The following is a 22,357-nucleotide window of genomic DNA, read 5'->3' as shown; positions in this document are numbered from 1 at the left end:
TTTTATTTATTTATTAAATTAAAATATATTAGAAAAAGGCACATTCCTTCCCATGTTTCAGTTGGTTCAAATTTTGTTCTTTTTTATTCAATTAATAGTATATTTAATTTTAATTTTTTTCATCATTGTACTGCTTTTTTATCTTTATTTTTATTTCCTTACATACTAGTTATATTTCATTTTTTTAATCAACTAAGTGTTTTTTATCTCTATTTTATTTTCTTAGCAAATCATTGTATTTTATTTTTTCGAGATCAACTGATGTCAAATAGAAAAAAATATAAATTATCTCAAATAAATTTGGAGATTGAAATACGAAGATAATCGAACACTAAAATGTCAAATACAAAAGAAATAAAAATGTCAATTAGAGTAATCGTTGATGTCAATGCCAAACAAATTAAAAGAAAACATGTCATAAAGTGGGGAAAATGATTTTGCTTTGTGGAATATGTAGACAATATGGTCATAATCTGGCGAGATGTGCACCTAAGCCTTGAAGTATGAACAATGATCACTAAGCGGGTTTTATTCACATGTTTTCTTTTAATTTGTTTGACATTGAGATCAATAGTGACTCGATTTTATTTGAAATTTTTATTTTCGTTTACATTTCACATTTTTAATGTTAGATTATCTTTGTTATACTTCGTAATTCAATATTCAAATTTATTTGAGATAATTCTTAATTTCTCTATTTTGATATAAATCTAACTTATAATAAAAGACTCCAAATAATGCCACATGGCATTCTCTCTTTCAACCTTATAAATTTTATTTATGTTTGTTTAAAAAATTTCTTTTAATATTAATCTATAATACTATAAAAAGGAGAAGTGATGTACCAAATTGTAATTTTACTATAAGTACAAGTTATTAAGCAACATTTACAAGGGAGTGCAAGCCAATATAATAGGGATTTGGCTTTATTTTTAAGACGCCGTAGGGTTAAAATTGGGATTTTGTAGTGGGATTAAATTATGCCTCTTCATTTCTTTGTTTATGGCGACGGTGGTGGTTACAATGGATCTAGATGAAGCGACGGTTGTTCAAGCAAGTGGTGGCGATTTCATGACCAGGAAAGTGAAGAGATAGAGAGACATAAGGAGAAATCGAAAGAGGGAGGAGGATCAAGATCAAGAATTAAGAGAGGGGGCCTATCGGTGATGGAGACGACCGTGAAACTGTCGTCTTCAGGCGGCGGCGATGATGGTTTGATGAACACCTGTTGCAGGTTCTAATTATTTTGATATCCATTGATTTTTAGGTTTTCGTCATATCACTGAACCCCTTTCAGATTAATGATACGGTTTGGATTTTAATGAACTTGAGGTTGAATCAACAATGGTCAAGTCCTATTAACGTTCAGGAAACTCAATGGAAAGAATGAGCTTCGAGAGGTCGTTAATGGCAGTTTGAGAGAAAGAGAGACTAAGAAGAGTTTGTTATTATTTCCAAGATACCCTATACTATTACAACCTTCCCTTTTATACACAGTTTACAACAACCATACAACTACTGACTAACTAACCTTCTAACTGCCTAACTGACTAACAACCTCAAACCTCTGTTGCTAACCAACCCATCCCACTGTTGCCATCTTGTAACTCAATGCACTGCTGATTATGAATCTACTGCTGACTATCAATCTACTGCTAACCCATCTATCCACTGATGCTAACCAACAACCCCATCCAATCCACTGCTGACTAACCACTGACTATTAGTCCGTATCAATACCCCCTGATAACCTGATCCTTGACCCCAAGGATCAAAAGTTTTCGCATTATCACAGCTGCCTCTTCCCAAGTAGCATCTTCTGGCCCAACCTGTTTCCACTTCACCAACCAGTGAACAACCACTCTATTAAACCTTTTAGACACTTTAGTCTCAATAACACTCTCAGGCTCTTGTATAAGCACCTGCCCCACATCTTCAATTTTTCCAGCAATAGGTAAAGGACCATGATACTTTTTAAGCATTGACACATGAACTTTAGGATGAATAGAGGATTCTTTTGGCAACTGCAGAGTATAAGCTACCTCCCCAACCTTAGACAAAATTAAGTATGGTACAAAATATTTTGCAGACAGCTTTTGGTTACCCCTTTGAACAACAGATTGCTGCCTATAAGGCTGTAACTTCAAATACACCCAATCCCCTATATTAAAGTGCCGTTCTGATCGGTGATCATCTGCCAGTCTTTTCATCCTCTGCTGAGCTTGAACCAAATTAGCTTTGAGGATATTAATAACCTCTTCGCGAACAATCAAACTCCTATCCACTGCTTCCACATTACTTTCACCAGGCAGATAAGGTAAGTGTAAAGGGGGTGGCTGTCCATAAATGACTTCAAAAGGAGTGCATTTTATGGCAGACTGATAAGTTGTGTTGTACCAATATTCAGCTAAGGGCAGCCACTTTACCCACTCTTTAGGCTTATCAAAGCACATACATCGCAAATAATTTTCCAAGCATCTATTCAAGACCTCCGTCTGCCCGTCTGTTTGCGGATGATAAGAGCTAGACATTCGCTGTTCTACTCCTTGTAACAGCAGCAGTTCTTTCCAAAATCTACTTACAAACACTTTATCCCTATCCGATACAATGGATTTAGGAGGACCATGCAACCTGTATATATGATCCAAATACATCTGCGCCACATCTACTGCTGTAAAAGGATGTTGTAAAGCGACAAAATGTGCCCCCTTACTTAACCTATCCACTACTACCCAAATAACTTCTTTATTCCCTGATTTAGGTAATCCTTCCACAAAATCCATGGCTATATCTTCCCATACAGCTTTAGGAATAGGCAAAGGCTGTAACATACCTGGATAAGCCACTGTTTCTGCCTTGCACTGCTGGCAAACAGTGCACTGTCTGATATAAGCCAAGACATCTTTTTTTAATTTGGGCCAATAAAACAACCTAGCAACCCTATTTGTAGTTGCATGAACTCCTGAATGACCCCCTTGCCCTGAATCATGCATCCATTTCAAAAGTTGCTATCTCAATGGAGTTATTCTGCCAATGACCAATTTACCCCTCCTCCGTAATTCATTATTATGCCAACTATACTGCCCATGAGATAAAGGATCTTTTTGTAAATCTTGGATAATTTGCACCAACTCCTCATCTTGTGTCCATCCCTCTATAATGGCAGCCCATAAATCAGTGTGTACTGAAGAAGCAGCCAACTGTAAGATCTTTCCATGAGTCACTCTTGATAATGCATCTGCAACTTTATTGTCAACACCCTTCTTGTATACAATATCAAAATTAAAGCCCATCAGTTTTGATAACCACCTTTGTTGGAATGGAGTAGAAATTTTACTATCCAAAAGATATTTCAGACTATGTTGATCAGTTTTGATCACAAAGTGGTTGTGTGCTAAGTATGGCTGCCATTTTTGTACTGCATGAATAATTGCCAATAGCTCTCTCTCATAAGTAGATAAAGACATATGTCTTGGAAACAATGCTTTACTAATGTAAGCGATAGGGTGTCCTTTTTGCATAAGAACCGCCCCAATTCCATATCCTGAAGCATCAGTTTCCACTATAAAAGTTTCACTGAAGTCAGGTAATGCTAACACAGGAGGTTGACTCATGCTACTCTTCAGCCTCTCAAAAGCCTGCTGAGCTATACTTGACCACTGAAATGAATCCTTTTTAAGTAACTGAGTTAGTGGTTTCGTAATACTACCATAATCCTTCACAAATCGTCTATAATAACCCGTAAGGCCCAAAAATCCCCTTAATTCTTTGACATTTCTTGGAACAGGCCACTGTTGAATAGCTGATACCTTTGCAGGATCTGTAGCTACCCCTTTTTGAGAAATGACGTGTCCCAAATATTCCAACTCGGTCGCACCAAACTCACATTTACTTTTCTTTGCCACCAGCTGATGTTGTCTCAACACACCTAATACATCTTTTAAGTGCAACATGTGAGTTTCCCAACAGGGACTATAAACCAATATGTCATCAAAAAAGACCAGCACATACTTCCTCAAATATTGTTTAAAGACATGATTCATCAAACCTTGAAAAGTAGAAGGAGCATTTGTGAGGCCAAAAGGCATTACCAAGAACTCAAAATGGCCATTATGAGTCTTGAATGTTGTCTTATGAATATCTTCTGCCCCCATCCTAATCTGATAATACCCAGATTTTAAATCGAGTTTAGAAAAGAACTTAGTTCCACACAACTCATCCATTAAATCTTCCACTAAGGGTATAGGAAACTGATCAGGAATAGTAACCTGATTTAATTTCCTATAATCAATACACATCCGCCACGTATTATCTTTTTTCTTAACCAATACCACCGGTGAAGCAAAAGAACTGGTACTCGTTCTGATTACCCCCTGCTCCAACAACTCATTTGTCATTTTCTCTATAACATCCTTTTGCACTACCGGATATCTATAGGGCCTCAAATTCACACCATCTGTTCCTTGTTTCAAAGGAATTCTATGATCATATTGCCCTCTAGTTGGAGGTAAAGACTTTAAATCCTGAAATACATCATTAAATTCAGTTAGCAATTGCTATAGCTGCAGCTGCTGTTCCTTTGTTTGCTGAGTTTTTTGTAGCACTACTGAAGTGCTTGTACTCAACCTTTCAATAGCACAAACTTGCACCATAGCCAACTCTCCCCTCTGCTGTTCTATCTTCTTTAAACTTCCTTTGCTAAATTGAGTCAATCTTTTACCATTTTGTCCCCTTAATACCACCTTCTGCCCTTTAAACTTGAATGCAACAGTTCTGTCATTATAATTCATCTTAATGCTGCCTAAAGTGGTAAACCACTGCACCCCCAATACTAAATCACAACCTCCAAGAGGCATCACATAAACATCAGCTTCAAACTGAATGCCTTGCATAATTCAACTAAACCTTTTAACCATCAAATCACAAATTTCCTCATACCCATTTGCTACCTTAACCAACATAGCCGGACCTTTAACCAACTTACACCCCATCCGTTTTGCTAATGTCAGATCTAGAAAATTGTGAGAGCTTCCAGTATCCATCAATAATTGCAACTCAAATTTTCCAAAATGTCCTGTCACCCGTATGGACTTATACACATCACTACCCTCTACTGCATTTACAGAAATCTGAGCACATTCCAATACTTCTTCCACTATATCTTCATCAACACTCTCATCCTCTACCCATTCTACTTCTATATGATACAACTATGGCCTCTTATTACCCCTACACACGTGCTCTTTAGAATACTTTTCATCACAGTTAAAACATAACCCTTTTGACCTTCTCTCATCCATTTCACTCCTAGTTAAAGTTTTTCTAATTACATTCTTCTTATTATCCATACTAACTGGCCTTGCATAAGGTAGTATCTGTTTGGTAGCAACTGGATTAGTCAGAACAGAATTTTTAGACCCAAACCTGTTTCTTTTGGCCTTGATAGTTGCTTCTTGTAATTTTGCCAAACAAAAAGCCTCTTGAATGTTTTTTGGGTTAAACATTCTCACCTGCAACTGTATCTCCTCTTCCAGGCCAACAAGAAAACAACTTAATGCATATTCAGTAGGTAACTGAAGTCTGCTTATGATAGCATCAAACTTATCATGATACTCCTGTACTGAATTAATCTGTTTCAAATTCTTTAAATCGGTCATAGGGTCATCAAACAATTCCCCAAATCTGACTTTCAAGGCATCCACCAATTCTGTCCATGACAATACTTCACCTTCAACCCTCTGGCTAGTAAGAGATTGATACCACTGTAATGCTTTTTCTTCAAAATGAATAGCCGCCAACCTAACTATCGTTGCATCAGACACTTTATCCAGTTGGAAGAATTGCTCTACCTTAAACAACCAAGAAGTAAGATCATCACCTTTAAACCGAGGGAATTCAATTTTGGTCAATCTTGCCGCAAAATTGAACCCTTCTCCTTCTTGTTGCGGGCCCTGCCTTTGATAATCTTTGCCATTACCTTGGTTATTGACCATCTGGGTCAACTATAAAGATAATCCGGTCACCATGTTCCTCACTTCTTCTAATGCTTTTGTGTTTTCCTCGATTCGATTATTCATCTGCTGACTGCTTTCAGCATCATCGGTATCATTATGACCGTGTCTCTTTGTCATTTTTGGTCGTGGAATTGATCTGAACAAAGATCAATTAGAAATTGAACTGAACGAACAACAATTGAAGGAATTCGATCAAAACAATGACCGAATTCAGAAATTAAAATTGAACGTTTGTGATTTTTCCCTAATTGATCGAATTAGGGCTCAAAATTGAATTGAATCGAGAGTGTCCAAGGATAGACAGCTCTGATACCAACGATACGGTTTGGATTTGAATGAACTTGAGGTTGAATCAACAATGGTCAAGTCCTATTAATGTTCAGGAAACTCAATGGAAAGAATGAGCTTCGAGAGGTCGTTAATGGCAGTTTGAGAGAAAGAGAGACTAAGAAGAGTTTGTTATTATTTCCAAGATACCCTATACTATTACAACCTTCCCTTTTATACACAGTTTACAACAACCATACAACTACTGACTAACTAACCTTCTAACTGCCTAACTGACTAACAACCTCAAACCTCTGTTGCTAACCAACCCATCCCACTGTTGCCATCTTGTAACTCAATCCACTGCTGATTATGAATCTACTGCTGACTATCAAGCTACTGCTAACACATCTATCCACTGATGCTAACCAACAACCCCATCCAATCCACTGCTGACTAACCACTGACTATTACTCCGTATCAATTAATTCATGCACCAGCCCTAATTAGTTGTTTAATAATTTAATTTATTTCATCTTCTTTCTCCATCTGATCTGTTTCATTGCAAATTGATGCACCCCTATAGTTTAATTTGCTTGTATATTATTGCAATCTGATAATCTTTCTGATGCCCACCAACTGTTTGTTTGAATGTTTGTGATTATGGCAACAAGGTGGACCTTTATTGAGTTTGGAGTCATGGATTCAGATCATACAGGTCCCTAATCTTGTCTTCTCTTTAATAATTTGTCAACTGTATCTTCAATTATTGTTGCTTTCAATTCATCTTTTAAATTTGCAGGAATTGCTGTTGAGTTAATGGGAGTTGGTGGCGCTGGAAAATCATGAGTTTCATCATGATTTTGGTGTAATCTATTTGAAATTCTTTATAAAAACTCTTAATTTTCATGGATTATGTAGAACTATAGGCGAACTGCTTGCAAACGCTCTAAATTGTAGCTTTGTTGATGCTGATGACTTCCATCCGCAATCAAACAAAAGTAATAGTTTTGAAATGGGCTCTTGTTGCACATATTGTGTGATGATCTTGGTCATTTGTGAAGATAGAAATATGTGTATCAATAAACAGAGAAGATGAAGAAGGGGATTCCTTTGTCGGATGAAGACCGGACCCCATGGCTTAAAGTGCTTCGGGATGTTGTGAATGCGAATTTGGTCAGTGGCAAGACTGTAATTCTTGGGTGTTCTGCCCTCCAAAAGCAGTACAGGGAGATTCTTAGGTGATTGCTGACAATCGTTCAAAAAAAAGATTCATTGCTGACAGGTAAGGCTGTCTACATCTTACCCTCCTCAGACCCACCATTAGCTTTGCTATTGGTGGGATTTACTGAATATGATGATGATGATATGAGTCTTTCGAAAACTAACTTATACATTGTTTATACATTGGTTGCTTGCAGTCGTCATGCTGTGACAGGGTTGATCGGGTCTAACGCTTTTAACCATACAAACAACATTTCCAACATTATTTGAGGTAAACCCGACTCTCAACCATATTTTCAGCTATTTTTATTTTCATTTTTACACGATTTAAGTTGAAAAAGCGAGGGACGGTTAATGTATATATGTGTGGGCCTTTGGGGGGCAAAAGTGAAAGTGCACTAATTTTAACGTTATTTTACTAATTTTGTGAAAATAACGTTAAAAAGCGAGGGATGGTTAATCATGCATCATGTGGTGGCGTTGATAGCCGAAAGACAAGGGGGTACATGCGCTAATCGGCTTTTGTCCCAATTGCTGAGTTTTATGTCCTTATGTCCAAGGCTTGATGCAAAACTACTACCGAGCTGGGGGTCTCACTGGAAGCAGCCTCTCTACTTCTACGGGGTAGAGGTAAGGTTGTCTACATCTTACCCTCCTCAGACCCTACATTAGCTTTGCTATTGGTGGGATATACTGAGTATGATGATGATGATGATGATGATGATGATGATGATGATGATGATGATGATACGATTTAAGTTGAATTAAGTGGACTTAATTGGAATATTGTTAGCATCTCAACCTACATTTAGTTACTGTGATTATTGATACATAAATATGTAACTAAAAGGATAGTGATATGATATTGACGTTTTTATAGATCTTGCTAATGGCTTGTAGGGAAAGGACAATGATATGATATTGATTTATACTTAAATTGTGTTTTACTGCTGTGGTTTGAAGATTAATTTTAGGATCAACTTGTCAAGTAAGTTGATTAATAGTGTATTTATGTTTGACTATCACATTCTAAATTTGTATTTATGTGCAGGAGTTCGGATATTTTGCATTGGGTCGGTCAGATACAAAATGGATCCTTCTAAGAGGATACTTCAAAGGATTTCAGGTGGTTTCTATATGAAAAAACTACTGGATACCATCGGATGATTAATTAATATTCACCAACCATCTAATAGTGGCTATAATAAGTTACTCTCTTAAATTTTGATGGCCATACATTGGTTGAAACCGGAACTGATGTAAACCAAGTCAGTACATCGTTAATCGATTTACCGATTCACGAATGCATATTGGATGGCCATACATTGGTTGAAACCGGAACTGATGTTCGGATTCACGAACACATATTGGACAAACAATTTACCAATTCACGAACGCATAATGACATGTTACTGTATCCACTGGTTCAAGAACCGGATCACCGACCAAGTAGGGTCCACCACGGGCCACAAAGTTCTGATTTACATAGTCTGGTTCCATATCCTCTTTATTTGCGCCCGTTGATGGAAAGCAGCTGGTTAACATGTTCGAGAATGAAAACGTCAATGCAGTTCCGGGTGATCGTATGCAGAGTCTTGAAAAAAGATTCGTTTCATAAAGGGAATGAGAGACCGTTTGATAACCATTTTGAATCATCGATCAATAGTTTGTCGCTAGATTATGGAGGGTTTAATAGCCCGTTTAATTTCAGGATCAATGGAACGACTTCACTTGATACGGATTTCAATTATCTGCTTGATGATGACCTTGACCTCATGCAGTGCTTAGGAGTGTAGATTTTCGGAATTTTCTTCAAAGTTGATTGTAAGTGTGTCTTAATTTTACGTTTTGTTTAGTGGTGGCGTTTTCGGCTCATTTTAGTTGTGAATGAGTCGGTTCGGGTTGTGTATATCTCTAATAGGTCAAACATGTGAAACTTATTAAAAGTAGAGTAAAATGCCATTTTCGTCCATGCTGTGTGTAAAGATCTTGATCTGATGTTAATGTTGTGTGTAATGATTATGAACATTAGATTTTGCTAGGACGGGCAGCATTGCTACAGAAACGGTTAGTAAAAATCTAGATGTAATTTATAAGTAAATGTTTTTTCTGCATAGATTTACGTGGCTTTATTAATAAAGTATTTCATGATGTCATTGCAAAGAGTATTGAGCATGTGAGTCAGTGTCTTAACATGTTTAATGTATATGTTTGATTTCTCAGGTGGAACTTAAAGAAGGTCCACTGGACCAGTTCACACATGAGATGGGGCCATTCTTGCGCAAGCAAGGAATGCCTGTGCGCTTAAATAAAGGTATCCATTATATCTCTTACACGACACACAAACACACAATTAGTAGAGGTGACAGCTTTAACCAATTTGCTTATGAACGTGTTCATCCGAATTGTATTCTATATCTAATTGGTCAAAAGAGTTAATAAAAAACCCATACTGGTTTTTTTATTTTGGTTTTGTTGATATCGAGCAGGAGTGGTGGAACTTGTTGGGGATTTTGTTGTTTGTGAAGAGGGGAAACTCATATCGCCTGAATCTTCTCGCATACTGGTTTGTTTTCAGGATTCTTTCAACATAATCACAATCAATGTCTTTTGTATTACTTGGTGTGTACATTGTAGCGTTAAGATTCATGAGGTGGCTATGTTCTGTCAGAGAAGTGGTCCATGGTTGGCCCTTTTATGAATGGGTTACGTTTTATTTCTAATTGGACAATTGGGTAAATAGAAAAGGTTAGTTAATAAGGAAACGGGTCAAAAGGTTCAAGTGTCACCTTAAATGTACTATTATAGCATGATCCTTTTATTTGAAAGATCAAATTCTTTGTGTAATTATATTTCACATGTTAGTTATTTATAAATGTAGCGGTTAGTGGACATGAAGATGGCTACTTTAAAGCTAAACTTGATATGCAGATGGAGTCCTGGAGTCCTGAAGACTTTGAACTCTATCAAGAAGGTTTGGAAGGTTCAGATATTGAATCTGCTTAATTTTCATTTTGCTGTACCAAATAATAGTTAGGGCAGGTTTGGAATTCAATGTTTTAAATGGTTGATTTTCCATGGCAACATCATTTCAATGTTTTAGGTTATGTTGAACCTGCTTAATTTTCATTTAACATCATCAACTGTAATTTTCATTTGACATGTTTCTCTTTTTAAGTTGAAATTAATTATTATTTTTTTAAAGAAAATGAATCGGAAGGTTTTGTGCAATGAAAGTATTATGCGGCTATTGTTGAATGGAAATAAATGTTAGAAACCCGGAATGGATTGTGGTTCGTAATAGACATTATAATAGAAATTGATATTAGTCGGGACACCCGCCGCAATGCGCGGGCATTCCCACTAGTATTAATTAATAACCAATATATATATACCACTTATTTGTATCCTTATATTATTCCATATATAACTTTGCAAGTTTTTTGTGCTTCATTAGTTGTATCTTGTGCTTTGTGAGTTTTTCAAAAAAAAAAAAAAAAAAAAAAAAAAAAAAAAACTTAATTTTTTACTTATAACCCAAAGGTTTTTACCTTTTTCAATTTTAACCCTATATAGTTTGTTTTTTTAACTTTAACCCAAAACTTTTCATTATTTGCAATTTAGCTTCGCAACTTTTGTCACTTATGCTTTTCGTTTTTCGCAAATTTTCGTTTTACGTATAGTTCTAAATTTTTCGAGTTAATACGACGCAACGTGCATGTGTGGTTCAACATTTTTGCCTCTATTTTTCCATGTTTGATAGGTTCGTCGTAACACGCGTATCCTAGGTCGAGTCAGTGTTGGTGGTCGATGACGGTTGTGTGACATGAGTACTATTTGACATCGTTTTGCGCCCGACGCAACACGGGGTGTGCTTTGGGGGTTTTCAAAGAAAAAATGGTTATGCATATGGTTGTCGTAACGTTGGCTTTGGGGGTTTTCCAAAAAAATGTTTTTTTTTTTTTTTTTACTTTTCACCCAGAAGTATTTCATAAATTACTTTTAACCCAAATCTATTTGTTTTTTTACTTTTAACCCAAAACTTTTTATATTTTGCAATCTATCCTCATAACTTTTTCACTTTCAACTTTGGTCCTTTATAGTTTTCATCTTTCGCAAAATTTTCGCTTTACGCTTGGTTCTAAATTTTGTGACTTAACACATTGCACCGTGCGTCTTTGGTTTAACATTCTTACTTTTCATTCTAAATTTTGCGAGTTAACACGACGCAACGTGCGTGTGTGGGCGAACGTTTTTACATCGTCTATTTTTCCCCGTTTGACAGGTTTAACATAATATACGGGTCCTAGATCCATTAGTTATAACTAAAAAATCCCCGCCGCATTGCGGCGGGTCGTAATCCTAGTTTATCTAAAATTAATAAACAACATCAATTTTGCAATTTAAACCCTTTGTTTTTTTACTTTTAACCCAAAGTTTTTCATTTTTTGCAATTTAATCCCAACTATTTTTTTATTTTCAATTTTGGTCCACCATACTTTTCATATTTCCCAAGTTTTTCGTTTCGTTCTAAATTTTGTGAGTTAACGCACCGTAACGTGCGTGTGGGGTTCAACATTTTTTCGTATATTTTTTCCCGTTTGACTGGTCCGTTGCGTCACATCTATTTTTCTACGTTTGACAAGTTCGTCCAACACGCGGATCCTGGATGAACTTAGTTATTTTTTATATGTTTTACGTTTCGGTTTAATTTATCAGCAACGAGCGTGCGTGATTCAAAGATTTTACGTCTGCTTTTCGCTCGTCGTTATTTTTTCCGGTTTTTTATTTATTTTGTTTTTACGAGTTTTTCCGGTGTTGGTGATCACTGAAAATGGTATAGTATTGCTACTACTTAACACAGTTTTATGAAAACCGCTGCAACACAGGGGCTTAATACTAGCTGATAGAGAATATATGAGATATAATGAGTTTCTAAGAAAATAAAATAAATATAAAAAGCAGTGAGTTGATCTAGAAAAGAAAATCAAATATAATTAGTTTGCAAGAAAATAAAATAAAGATCAAAAGGAGTATATTGATGGGAAATAAATATATACGATTAACTGAATAAAAAAGAACAAAATCAGTTGATCGAAAAAACGAAAATGAAATATAATGACTTTGCAAAAAAAAAATAAATAAATAAAGATAAAACGCAGTACATTGATGGAAAAAAAAATATACATTAACTGAATAAAAAAAGAACAAATTTTGAACTAACGTGCCTTTTTATTAATTTTTTAATTCAATAAATAAACGAGACAATGAGAAAGCCAATAAAATGCAATGAAACATTATTTATATAAATAATTTTTAAGAAATATTAAAATGGTAAATAGTTTTTCTTTTAACATCATTTTAGGAAAAAACTTTTATCATTTACATTTTTTTCATTTATGTTTGTTCAAAATATGAATTGAGTCGTTTAAAATTTTCGCTTTCATTTAATTTTTTTATTTGGAAAGTTGCCTCATTTCTTGTCTTTTTAACTAAATGATTTTATACAATTCTGTTAAGTTAAGAATATTAGGTCATGGGGTGTATTTTAACAATTAGATTGTTAATAGTGACATGTCATGTTAACTAACATAGTAAACCACTTCCATTTTGTGTTAAAGGGCATTAAATGGGTTATGTGTTAACATGTTAACCCAATGTTAAGAGATTAAACTAGTTACTCTTTTCTTTTTTAGATCAAAAACCACTAAAAGATAGGGTTAGATGAAGTTAGTGGGATTAAACCGTTTTCTTAAAGTGAGGCAAAGTGAAATGGGTAAAAAAGATTGATATGACACTTACATGAAGTTAAGATAGATTAAAGTATATTCAAAAGCCTTATTGTCTTTTTTACCCCGACTATTCTTGTAGATGGTAAAGTTTGTTTTAATTATTTTATTTATTGATTTTGACTTTATCATGTTAATATGTTATACATTTTGTACTTGTAGACATCTAAGTGTTTTTTTTTGTATTATTTGAACAAACGTGTGGCATGGGGTACAATTTATTATTTCATGGAAGAATAAACCATTCGTGGAGTTTTGGTTCAAGATAATTATCATAGATTTCTATTGATAAAGCTATAAAGGGGCAACATCTTTACCGGTAAGATTAAATATATTTTATGTTATATTTAATCTAGTAGCCATTATAATCATTTACATTATATGAATCAAAATATATAACAATCCTATTAAATAATTAATTGGTAATTGTTGATGGGCCTAATTACCCTTATTAACTAATTAGGGTTTCCTCCTGAGTGCATATATAAGGAGACTAATGTAGAGGTTTCAAGATTAGACAATGAGATAACCTAATTACTCATAACATCAATCGACCTCCTCTCCTAACCGATTCCCTTGTCGGTTTACATCATCACCATCATTAGATTGCACCCTAAGGAAGAACCAGATCAAGCTAACAATCATGTCAAATCTTGTTGCTGCGTCTCCATCTGGATTCTCTGCTGGCCTGTGTTGATGCAATCAAAGGTATGTTATTTACATGTTTTCCATTATGTTCAAACAGAACCGATCAACATGTGGTATCAGAGCATATGTTGGTTAGTCGGTTCTGTTTTGTATCCGTAAATCTGGAATAAAACTGGAAAACAGTTTTGAAAACCTTAACAAAATCCGTTTTTGCCATCCGAAATCATCATTATGGATGATTACGGATCTGGGTTTCATCATCTCGAATGCATCTCGGATCATTACGGATCATCTTTGATTATTACGGATCATTACGGATCATTTCGGATGCATTACAGATGAAAATTCATAAAGAAATTTTTTCTGTTCCGAAATCATGTCCATTATAACTGTTCTGAAATCATAATGTTCAAGAAATTGATTAATAAATTTCCAGATTTCGGATAAAATGATTAAGTTTTGTTTTAGGGTTCATCATATGTTCATGAGAAAAATTCGAAAATTCCCTTAGTTTTGGAATGAATTTAGGATTTTGGGTGTTTGTTCCTGTTTGATTTATTTTTTATCTAATTAGAATTTTGGAAATCTGTTATTTCATTAATGGATATAATTTTGAAATCAACAGATAAATATAATTAGCAATTAAACAGGAAACTAAATCCCATAATCCCTAAGATTTCGGATTAAATCTTATCAATAATTAACTGTCAAAATTAGGGATTTTGAAGCTTGTGGAACACATTATGGATAGGCATTTCGGATGATCATTCCGAATCATTACAGATTGTTTCGGACTAAGCGTCCATCACGAATCAACATCTGTTTGATCATTATGGATCATTTCGAACTAAGGATTACGGAGCATTACGGACTAAGCATCATCCATCACGGATCAATATCTGACTGATCATTTCGGATGAACATTTGTTCGTCCATCACGGATCAATAACTAACTGATCATTCCGGATGAACATTTCGGATGGACATTCCGGATGAGCATCTGTTTCATCCATTACGGATCATTAACTGCCTGATCATTTCGGACCATCTCGGACTTAGTGTCACGGATCATTTCGGACTAAGCATCACCATTTCGGATGAATCCAAGACATAATTCATCTGAAATCATGCGTCTTGGACACATCTGAAATCATCCGAGATCATCCGAAATCTTGAGTGTTCTAAAAATTTCAAGACTTATTCGAAATCCTATTACTTTATTAAGCAGTTAATATGAACTAAAATTTTGCTAGGGGCTCCGCCCCGAACCCCGTGCAAGGGGCACGCTGTCCCCCTGCACCCCAGCGAACTCACCGCAGAGTTCGATCCGCGCTAACAGGTGGTTTGCTATTAAATGATTGGTTTTTGTAATTACTTAGTTAATTAATGAGGATCAAATAATGTTTTACAAAACCAAAATGGCTTAACTTGAATGAGCTTCTGATGTATCACTTCTGGCCAAAGCTGATTTGATGCATCTACTTATCGTTCAAGTATTACGAAAGCTATGTTAAATGTGCATCATAAACATGAATGTCTTAATATCTGGCCAAAGCTGATTTAATTCCTTCATAGATGGCATACCTAACAAGTGCATAACTAAAGTGATTGTCTCAATTTCTGGCCAAAGCTGATTTGTTACAACCACTTTGCACACATGCTTAAATGATTACACTTCTGGCCAAAGCTGATTTGTCTTCGTTTAAGTAGAATTTTAAATAGTCTATTATTTTGATGTTAGTAATAGACATATCACAACCTCTTCACATAATGATCCTTATATTAATGATCCTCAATTAATTTTTTATGATCATTTCGTCTGCCTTATTTTTAGTACCCATAATTTTACTCACTGTAATTTTCTTCTATAAATCTATATCTCATCCACTCTAATTTCTAAACCTAAAATGTTTTGCTTTATTTAAAGTTTCTATAAGAATTAGCTCTTAAAATTAAATCCTTGATTATCTCTTAAGACACGATGATCCTATTGCTCTCTTCTGATAAGGCACTACAGAAGAAAAGTAGAGCATGATGAATAGGACAAATCAAACATGATGTCTCTTATGATAATCAAGAACTCTCTAACACAATTGCTATCACTAAAGTTATTCCAGATTAAGTCTTTCCTAAGACTAATCTATTATTGTGGAATAATCACAAGAGCTTCTAAGATGCATGCCTTCATTTAAAATTCTAAACTATAAAGCTAAGTGGTATATGTGAATACATAATAATGTACAATACCATGACCCATAAAGTTAAGGGTTTATGCATGGAAATAAGTACATTTTTCCAGTACATTACATACTAAGTTTTCACTTGTACAATTTGATGCCTTATAAATCAACTATAACACTCAGAAGTACCAAAGTATAACGAGTGTGTTGATAAGCAACATATGTACAAAGAAATAAATGTTTGAAGCTGGAAAATAAGCTATTACTCACCTTACAACCACTTAAAACTTTTAAAGAGGATTGTTCTAAGGTCCATAGACAAATTACAAGTGCTAATTCCAACTTTAAGATTCTTCAAGGGAAAATCTCACTGCATAATTATGTCATTAGACTAGGCATAAGCAACGAGATTATCCATTATTCTAAAGAACAGTTGGACAAATTAATTAGATAGTCACTTACTAATGATATTTAAGTCTGGTAATTTTAATATTCCAATTAACACATGATTAGTTGACTCTAATTCCATACCTTTCCTTACCAGAACTCGACAAATAACTAACATGAGAGTTAGTGACAAAACTAATTGTTAAGGCTATAAGAACCATAATAAGCAGTCTTTTAACAAAGCTTTTCGATACCTTACATATTCTGAAGATTAATCAAAATACAGTATCATTACTTAGGCTATGTCATGAAGGTTGTGAGGTTTGCATAGTCAACATAAAGTCACACTTATCTTAACCTCTCATCTTATTTGTTCTAAATATCTGGATAGAAACATTACTAAGATGAAACTAGATGATACCTTACATTTTTCACAACTTTTGTCATCATGCAAATGAGAATTTGACAAAAGGAAAATGAGACTTGTAAATTTCATCCATTAAAACCAAAATTCATGAGAAATGATGACATGGTTAATGAGGATGATTTATTTTTCATTTAATCTCATCCTAAGTGATTTTAAATCATGACGTTACAGCCCTAAATATTACTTGGCTTAAGGAATAAGTATGGGTCGATCATGAGTCATTCATTGACATTCGTGGAACTTATTCCAAATGGAATATTCATACATAATTCATTTATCATTTAACAGACTATCAACTTGTATCTAAATTTTGTCGCATATGGCCCACGGTCTTAGAAGAAATCTATTCATATATATATATATATATATATACATACTTAATAAGATTTCTATTAAATATGTCCCTAAAGTTTCTTATGATATCTGGACATTAAAGAAATCAAATAAAGTCTAACGTATATGTGATAGGTTCCCACGTCACGTAGTTCATTGAAACTTCTCTTGTAGCATTCTAGAGATATTAAAGATCAGTGGGAGCATTAAGTGTCTTAATAATAACTTGCAATAGTTGCAAGAGGTGGGGGAGTGAAAATTTTGCATTACCTAAATTTACACCTCTTGTACAAGACACTGCTCCATCTTGACACTGTTCTATCATAACTTGTCTCCTTAAAATATAATGCTACACTTACAAAAGTTTCATTATTGCTTAATTGTGGGCACACTTAGATTTCTTACCTAAATTAACATAATCCTCAACAAGGGAAATAACAACGACTAACGTCATTAACTTGTTTCTCTATTAGAATTTGTTGGTCGTTAAACATTGACCCTAAGCATGCTAAGTTCCTAAAGATTTCTAAGGTCAGTGGGAGCAGTCAAAGTCCTTATCATGACTTGTAAGGAATACAAGAGGCGGGGGGAAGAGTGTCATTAATTTCACTCCGAATTTAACTCCGATTACACCTCTTGTACACCATACTGCACCAACTCTTACAAACTTAGAATGAAAATGATAGCAACCTAACCAAGAGCTAATCCATAAAATTGAAACTTCTTATGAACCCAATAATCAACTCAGGAGGTCATCTAGGTTTAAAAACCTACTAACTTTGACGATTACATAACCTCCCTAACTGAAGTTGAAATGGATTATTGAAAAGTTTACTAATCCAATCTCTTCAAATTAAGCCATTAGTGTCAATCAATCTTCCAAATGGAATAAAATAGTTTTCTAGTAAAACTGATTTTATGTGTTCATATAACGTTTGGGATTTGATTGAATTACCTAAGAGTGTTCATAACTAAACCAAATCCTGATACAAATGTTAAGACACTAAGAAGCATGATTGATTGTCAAAGGTTATACTTAGAAAGAGATAAATTATCAAAGATTTCTTTGAGGATCGTCACTGCTCTAGTAGCTTATAATAGTTTAAAGCTACATTAGATGAACATTAAAAACAATTTTCCTTAACAAATGCCTGACATATTTACATGTTCATAAAACAACCTGAAAGTTCCAAACTGAAGGTTAAAGAACACTTTTTTGTAAGCCAATAAAATCCATGTATGGGTTAATGCAAACATCATAATGTGATGAAATCTTAACGTAATTATTTTCATCAACAATCAAGTGGATTAATGTACCTACCTCAAGATGAGTGGGAGCAACTAAATTAAACTTGTCTATATAGATGATATTCTTTTGACAAGTATATATTACATAAGTCAAAGCATTGTTAACACAAACTTTGCTATAATAGATCTCAGAGATATCTCTTACGTGATTGATATCATAACATACCGAGATAGACCCAACGGGACATTAGTTTTGTTCCATAAGTTTAACCTTAAATGGGTCCTTACATATCTAACAAACAATATTGCTTTCCTTGAGAGGATAATATGGTAAATGAGATTATTTATTTATGCTTCATTAATTAGAAGCCTTATGTAAGTTTAAGTCTATACTCGTTTAGATATTACTCACATTGCAACACACTAGATATGTCTAGATTAGTGTGAAGCATCTAATGGAGTATTACAATATCTTTAAAGAAACGAGAGGCTGAAATTTGAAGAAAAAGTGAAAACTAAAAACCGGTTGATTACTTTAACTTTGTGATATTCAAAGATGTCAAAATGTAATTTCGGGTATATCCTTATGTCAGCAGACGAAATCTATCTCATGGAGGAGTCATAATGCACTGATAATAACAACCTAAGTTATAACAACATAATATAGTCACTAAATGTTGTTGAAAATTTATCAGTGGACTCATAAGTTTATTAACTCCATATAATTAATGTTTTGAAGACTTAGCGTGATAAAGTCAGCTACCATGACTCCTTGAACAGTAACAGTTCGAGAGGTGTTGCATTAAATTTCGATACGCAATTAATTATTCGTTTATGAACGAAATGAGGAAACTAAGTTTTGTATCGAATACATTCATGATATGCTTAAGGATCCTATAACTGAAGGGCTATTACCCATAAGTCTTATTAAGAGAGCTCATAGACGGGTGTTAATTAATGGTCGTGCGCAATTGCATATCGTACTATGAATGACTAAGTATTAGTTAATTTTCCTCATCAGTTTGATTTTGTATGTCTCTAAGAATATGTCAAGTCGACATAATGGCATATAGACAAATAAAATTACAAATCAAACAAAGGGCTTATGCATATTTTGATCATGATGATTAGGTTTTAAATTAAGGCTATAGTATGACTAATGGGGGTCCTGAGTCGCATAATGATTCAACGGCTGTATTTCTCTGCTATAGTACTTGTTTAAGGCTAAAATGAGTGTTAACTCCTAATCAGGCTTATCTAATACTCATAGTAAATGATTACTCGGCTAAGTGGGAGAATGTAAGATTAAATATATTTTATGTTATATTTAATCTAGTAGCCATTATAATCATTTACATTATATGGGTCAAAATATATAACAATCCTATTAAATAATTAGTTGGTAATTGTTGATGGGCCTAATTACCCTTATTAACTAATTAGGGTTTCCTCCTGGGTGCATATATAAGGAGCCTAATGTAGAGGTTTCAAGGTTAGACAATGAGATAACCTAATTACTCATAACATCAATCAACCTCCTCTCCTAACCGATTCCCTTGTCGGTTTACATCATCACCATCATTAGATTGCACCCTAAGGAGGAACCAGATCAAGCTGACAATCATGTCAAATCTTATTGCTGCGTCTCCATCTGGATTCTCTGCTGGCCTGTGTTGATGCAATCAAAGGTATGTTATTTACATGTTTTCCATTATGTTCAAACAGAACCGATCAACATTACCAACACAAACGTGCGACTTCAAAACAGTTGCGTATGCATTAGATAGTTTTGTTCCTTGGAAAAGATCCCATGTCGAATCATTAGACCAACAGGTTTGTTCTTTACTCAATATCTGATTAAGGATAACTGAAACAACTATTCATATTTGTTTCCATGTTTTATTGCTCCAAGAACCAGACCAACAAATCAGAGATGAAACAATTCAACTAGACTTGTTAAGAAGCAAAAGAAATAAATAAAGAAGAAGAGAAAACTCAGCCATGAAATGGACTTTTAATATGTTTAGATGACATCTAAAGATTTTCATGTATTGTTCTGTATGTTAATGTTATATTTTAGCTTTTATCTTGTTTAATGTTGTTTTTAATTATTTAGAAAATGAAAATAAAATGTTTGATTACACATAAATGGTCACATAAAACCATAGTAATATGTGTGACCAAAGGTTAAATCATAGCCACACTTATAATTACAAAATTTCTTGTGGCTTTACATAACCATTAACCATATTACAGTTACTTTGGTTTTTATTAATTGTGTGACAAAATGATAGCAATCGTCATGGCCAAAAAATTATGTGTGACCAAAGGTTAGGCAATAGCTACGCTAAGTATCTTAATTTTTCATGTGGCTCTACATAACCATTAGAAACATCTCCACTTGGTTTATTTTGTTTGACGGACTAATAACAAGCGTCATGAGAAGCAGTGGCGGAACTAGAAGAAATATTTAGGGGTGTCCCAATTTTTTTTACGGTACATTTATAGAAAGGAAATTTTTTTACCTACATTACGGGGCAGGGCCGATCCTGAAAATTCAAGTGCCTGGGCGAGCCAAAAAAAGGCCCTTAGGCCTTACCGAATTAAATTTTATAAATTAGTTTTTTTTAAGTTATTAGTATTTAGGTTAACGAATCAATATTGAGCATATCACATTTGGCTAGGGTTTATGAATTAATATTGTCAATAAGTTTTTTGGTTTTAGATTGGGCTAGGTTTATTTTTAATTTTTAGATCGAAATTAAACAATTAAAAAACTAAAGAAGAAAAGAAATAAAGAATACTCACAACTCACAATCAGCACAACAACAGCGATTTCAGCTAATTAGCCTGTTCGATGATTATTGTTCTGAACTATTTCAGCAATCAGTAATGATCAATTAAAGCTTGTTTTTTGGATTTTGGTTTCGTCATCACTTCAAAGAATTCAAACAATCAATTAACAAGCAAATTAACAACCAATAATCAGCCAATAACAACAAGTAACAAGAATAAAACTAATAAAACTAATCAAACTAACCAATAATCAGCCAATCTTCTGTTCGATATAATCGTCTATTCGTCTGTGACTCTGTTTGATGACTCGATGTGCTACTGCCAGTTCCGTTCGAACTTCGAAGATGATCTTCTGTGCGATATGATTGCCTAATCAAACAATTATCAAACAAATAACAATCAAACCTGTATTTCTGCTGCTGCTGCCAATCAAAATAATAAAACAATCCGCGACCAAGGCTGATCTACTGATACTTGGATTCTGTTCTGTCTCTGCCTCTGTGTTCGAAGATGATCCTCAGCGACGTCTGACTCTATCGACGTTTGATATCCCTGATTAAACTGCCGCCCATTTGATTCAATCTTGGGTTATTATTTAGTTATTTGGGCTTATCTAATGTGCTATTATTTGGTTATTTATGCTTATTATTTAGTTTCTTGTTGGGCTTATTATTGGTTTGTATTTATCATCACCAAGTGGGTTTATTATTGGTTTGTAAAAAAAAAAATTGAGGGGTGTCCTCGTAGTTGTTCAGGGGTGTCCTATGTAAAAAAATCGAAAAAAAAAAAAATTTACACTACCGGAAAAAAGTTGAGCCGTAGCTCGGGCTACGCCTGCACCTACACTAGGTCCGCCCCTGATGAGAAGATTAGACAATAACCGCACTAAAAATTACAAAATATCATGTGGCGTTACATAACTATTAGACACACCATCTCCACTTGGTTTTATTTTATGTAACAGACTGATAGGAAACGTCATGGGGAATATAAACTATGTGTGACTAAAGACAATAGCCACACTAAATATTACAAAATATGATG

General features: G+C 34.3%; 1 protein-coding gene and 1 long non-coding RNA gene across 2 annotated transcripts; both read left to right on the top strand.

The window, feature by feature from the left end:
* Nucleotides 1-6,944: 6,944 nt before the first annotated feature.
* On the top strand, nucleotides 6,945-7,526 carry LOC118482692 (gluconokinase-like). The gene is made up of 4 exons (XM_035978301.1): nucleotides 6,945-6,999; nucleotides 7,084-7,096; nucleotides 7,203-7,282; nucleotides 7,372-7,526. Exons 1-4 carry the CDS (start codon nucleotides 6,945-6,947, stop codon nucleotides 7,524-7,526), a joined length of 303 nt encoding a protein of 100 aa, XP_035834194.1.
* A 2,203-nt stretch (nucleotides 7,527-9,729) lies between these two features.
* On the top strand, nucleotides 9,730-10,449 carry LOC110882784. Its single transcript, XR_004869412.1, has 3 exons — nucleotides 9,730-9,819; nucleotides 9,995-10,071; nucleotides 10,387-10,449. It is a non-coding gene; the product is annotated as an uncharacterized LOC110882784 (long non-coding RNA).
* Nucleotides 10,450-22,357: the final 11,908 nt, after the last annotated feature.

The sequence above is a fragment of the Helianthus annuus genome, chromosome 10, assembly GCF_002127325.2.
Source record: "Helianthus annuus cultivar XRQ/B chromosome 10, HanXRQr2.0-SUNRISE, whole genome shotgun sequence".
Lineage (NCBI taxonomy): Eukaryota > Viridiplantae > Streptophyta > Magnoliopsida > Asterales > Asteraceae > Helianthus > Helianthus annuus.
The sequence above is the reverse complement of the archived record's forward strand: the minus strand, read 5'-3'. Positions and strand labels throughout refer to the sequence as shown.

What these genes read in the sequence shown, in the direction of transcription:
- LOC118482692 (XM_035978301.1), top strand. Translation starts at nt 6,945, where the DNA reads ATGGCAACAAGGTGGACCTTTATTGAGTTTGGAGTCATGGATTCAGAT. An exon ending in CCATCCGCAATCAAACAAAA is followed by an intron (nt 7,283 to 7,371) that starts GTAATAGTTTTG and finishes ATCAATAAACAG; the next exon opens with AGAAGATGAAGAAGGGGATT.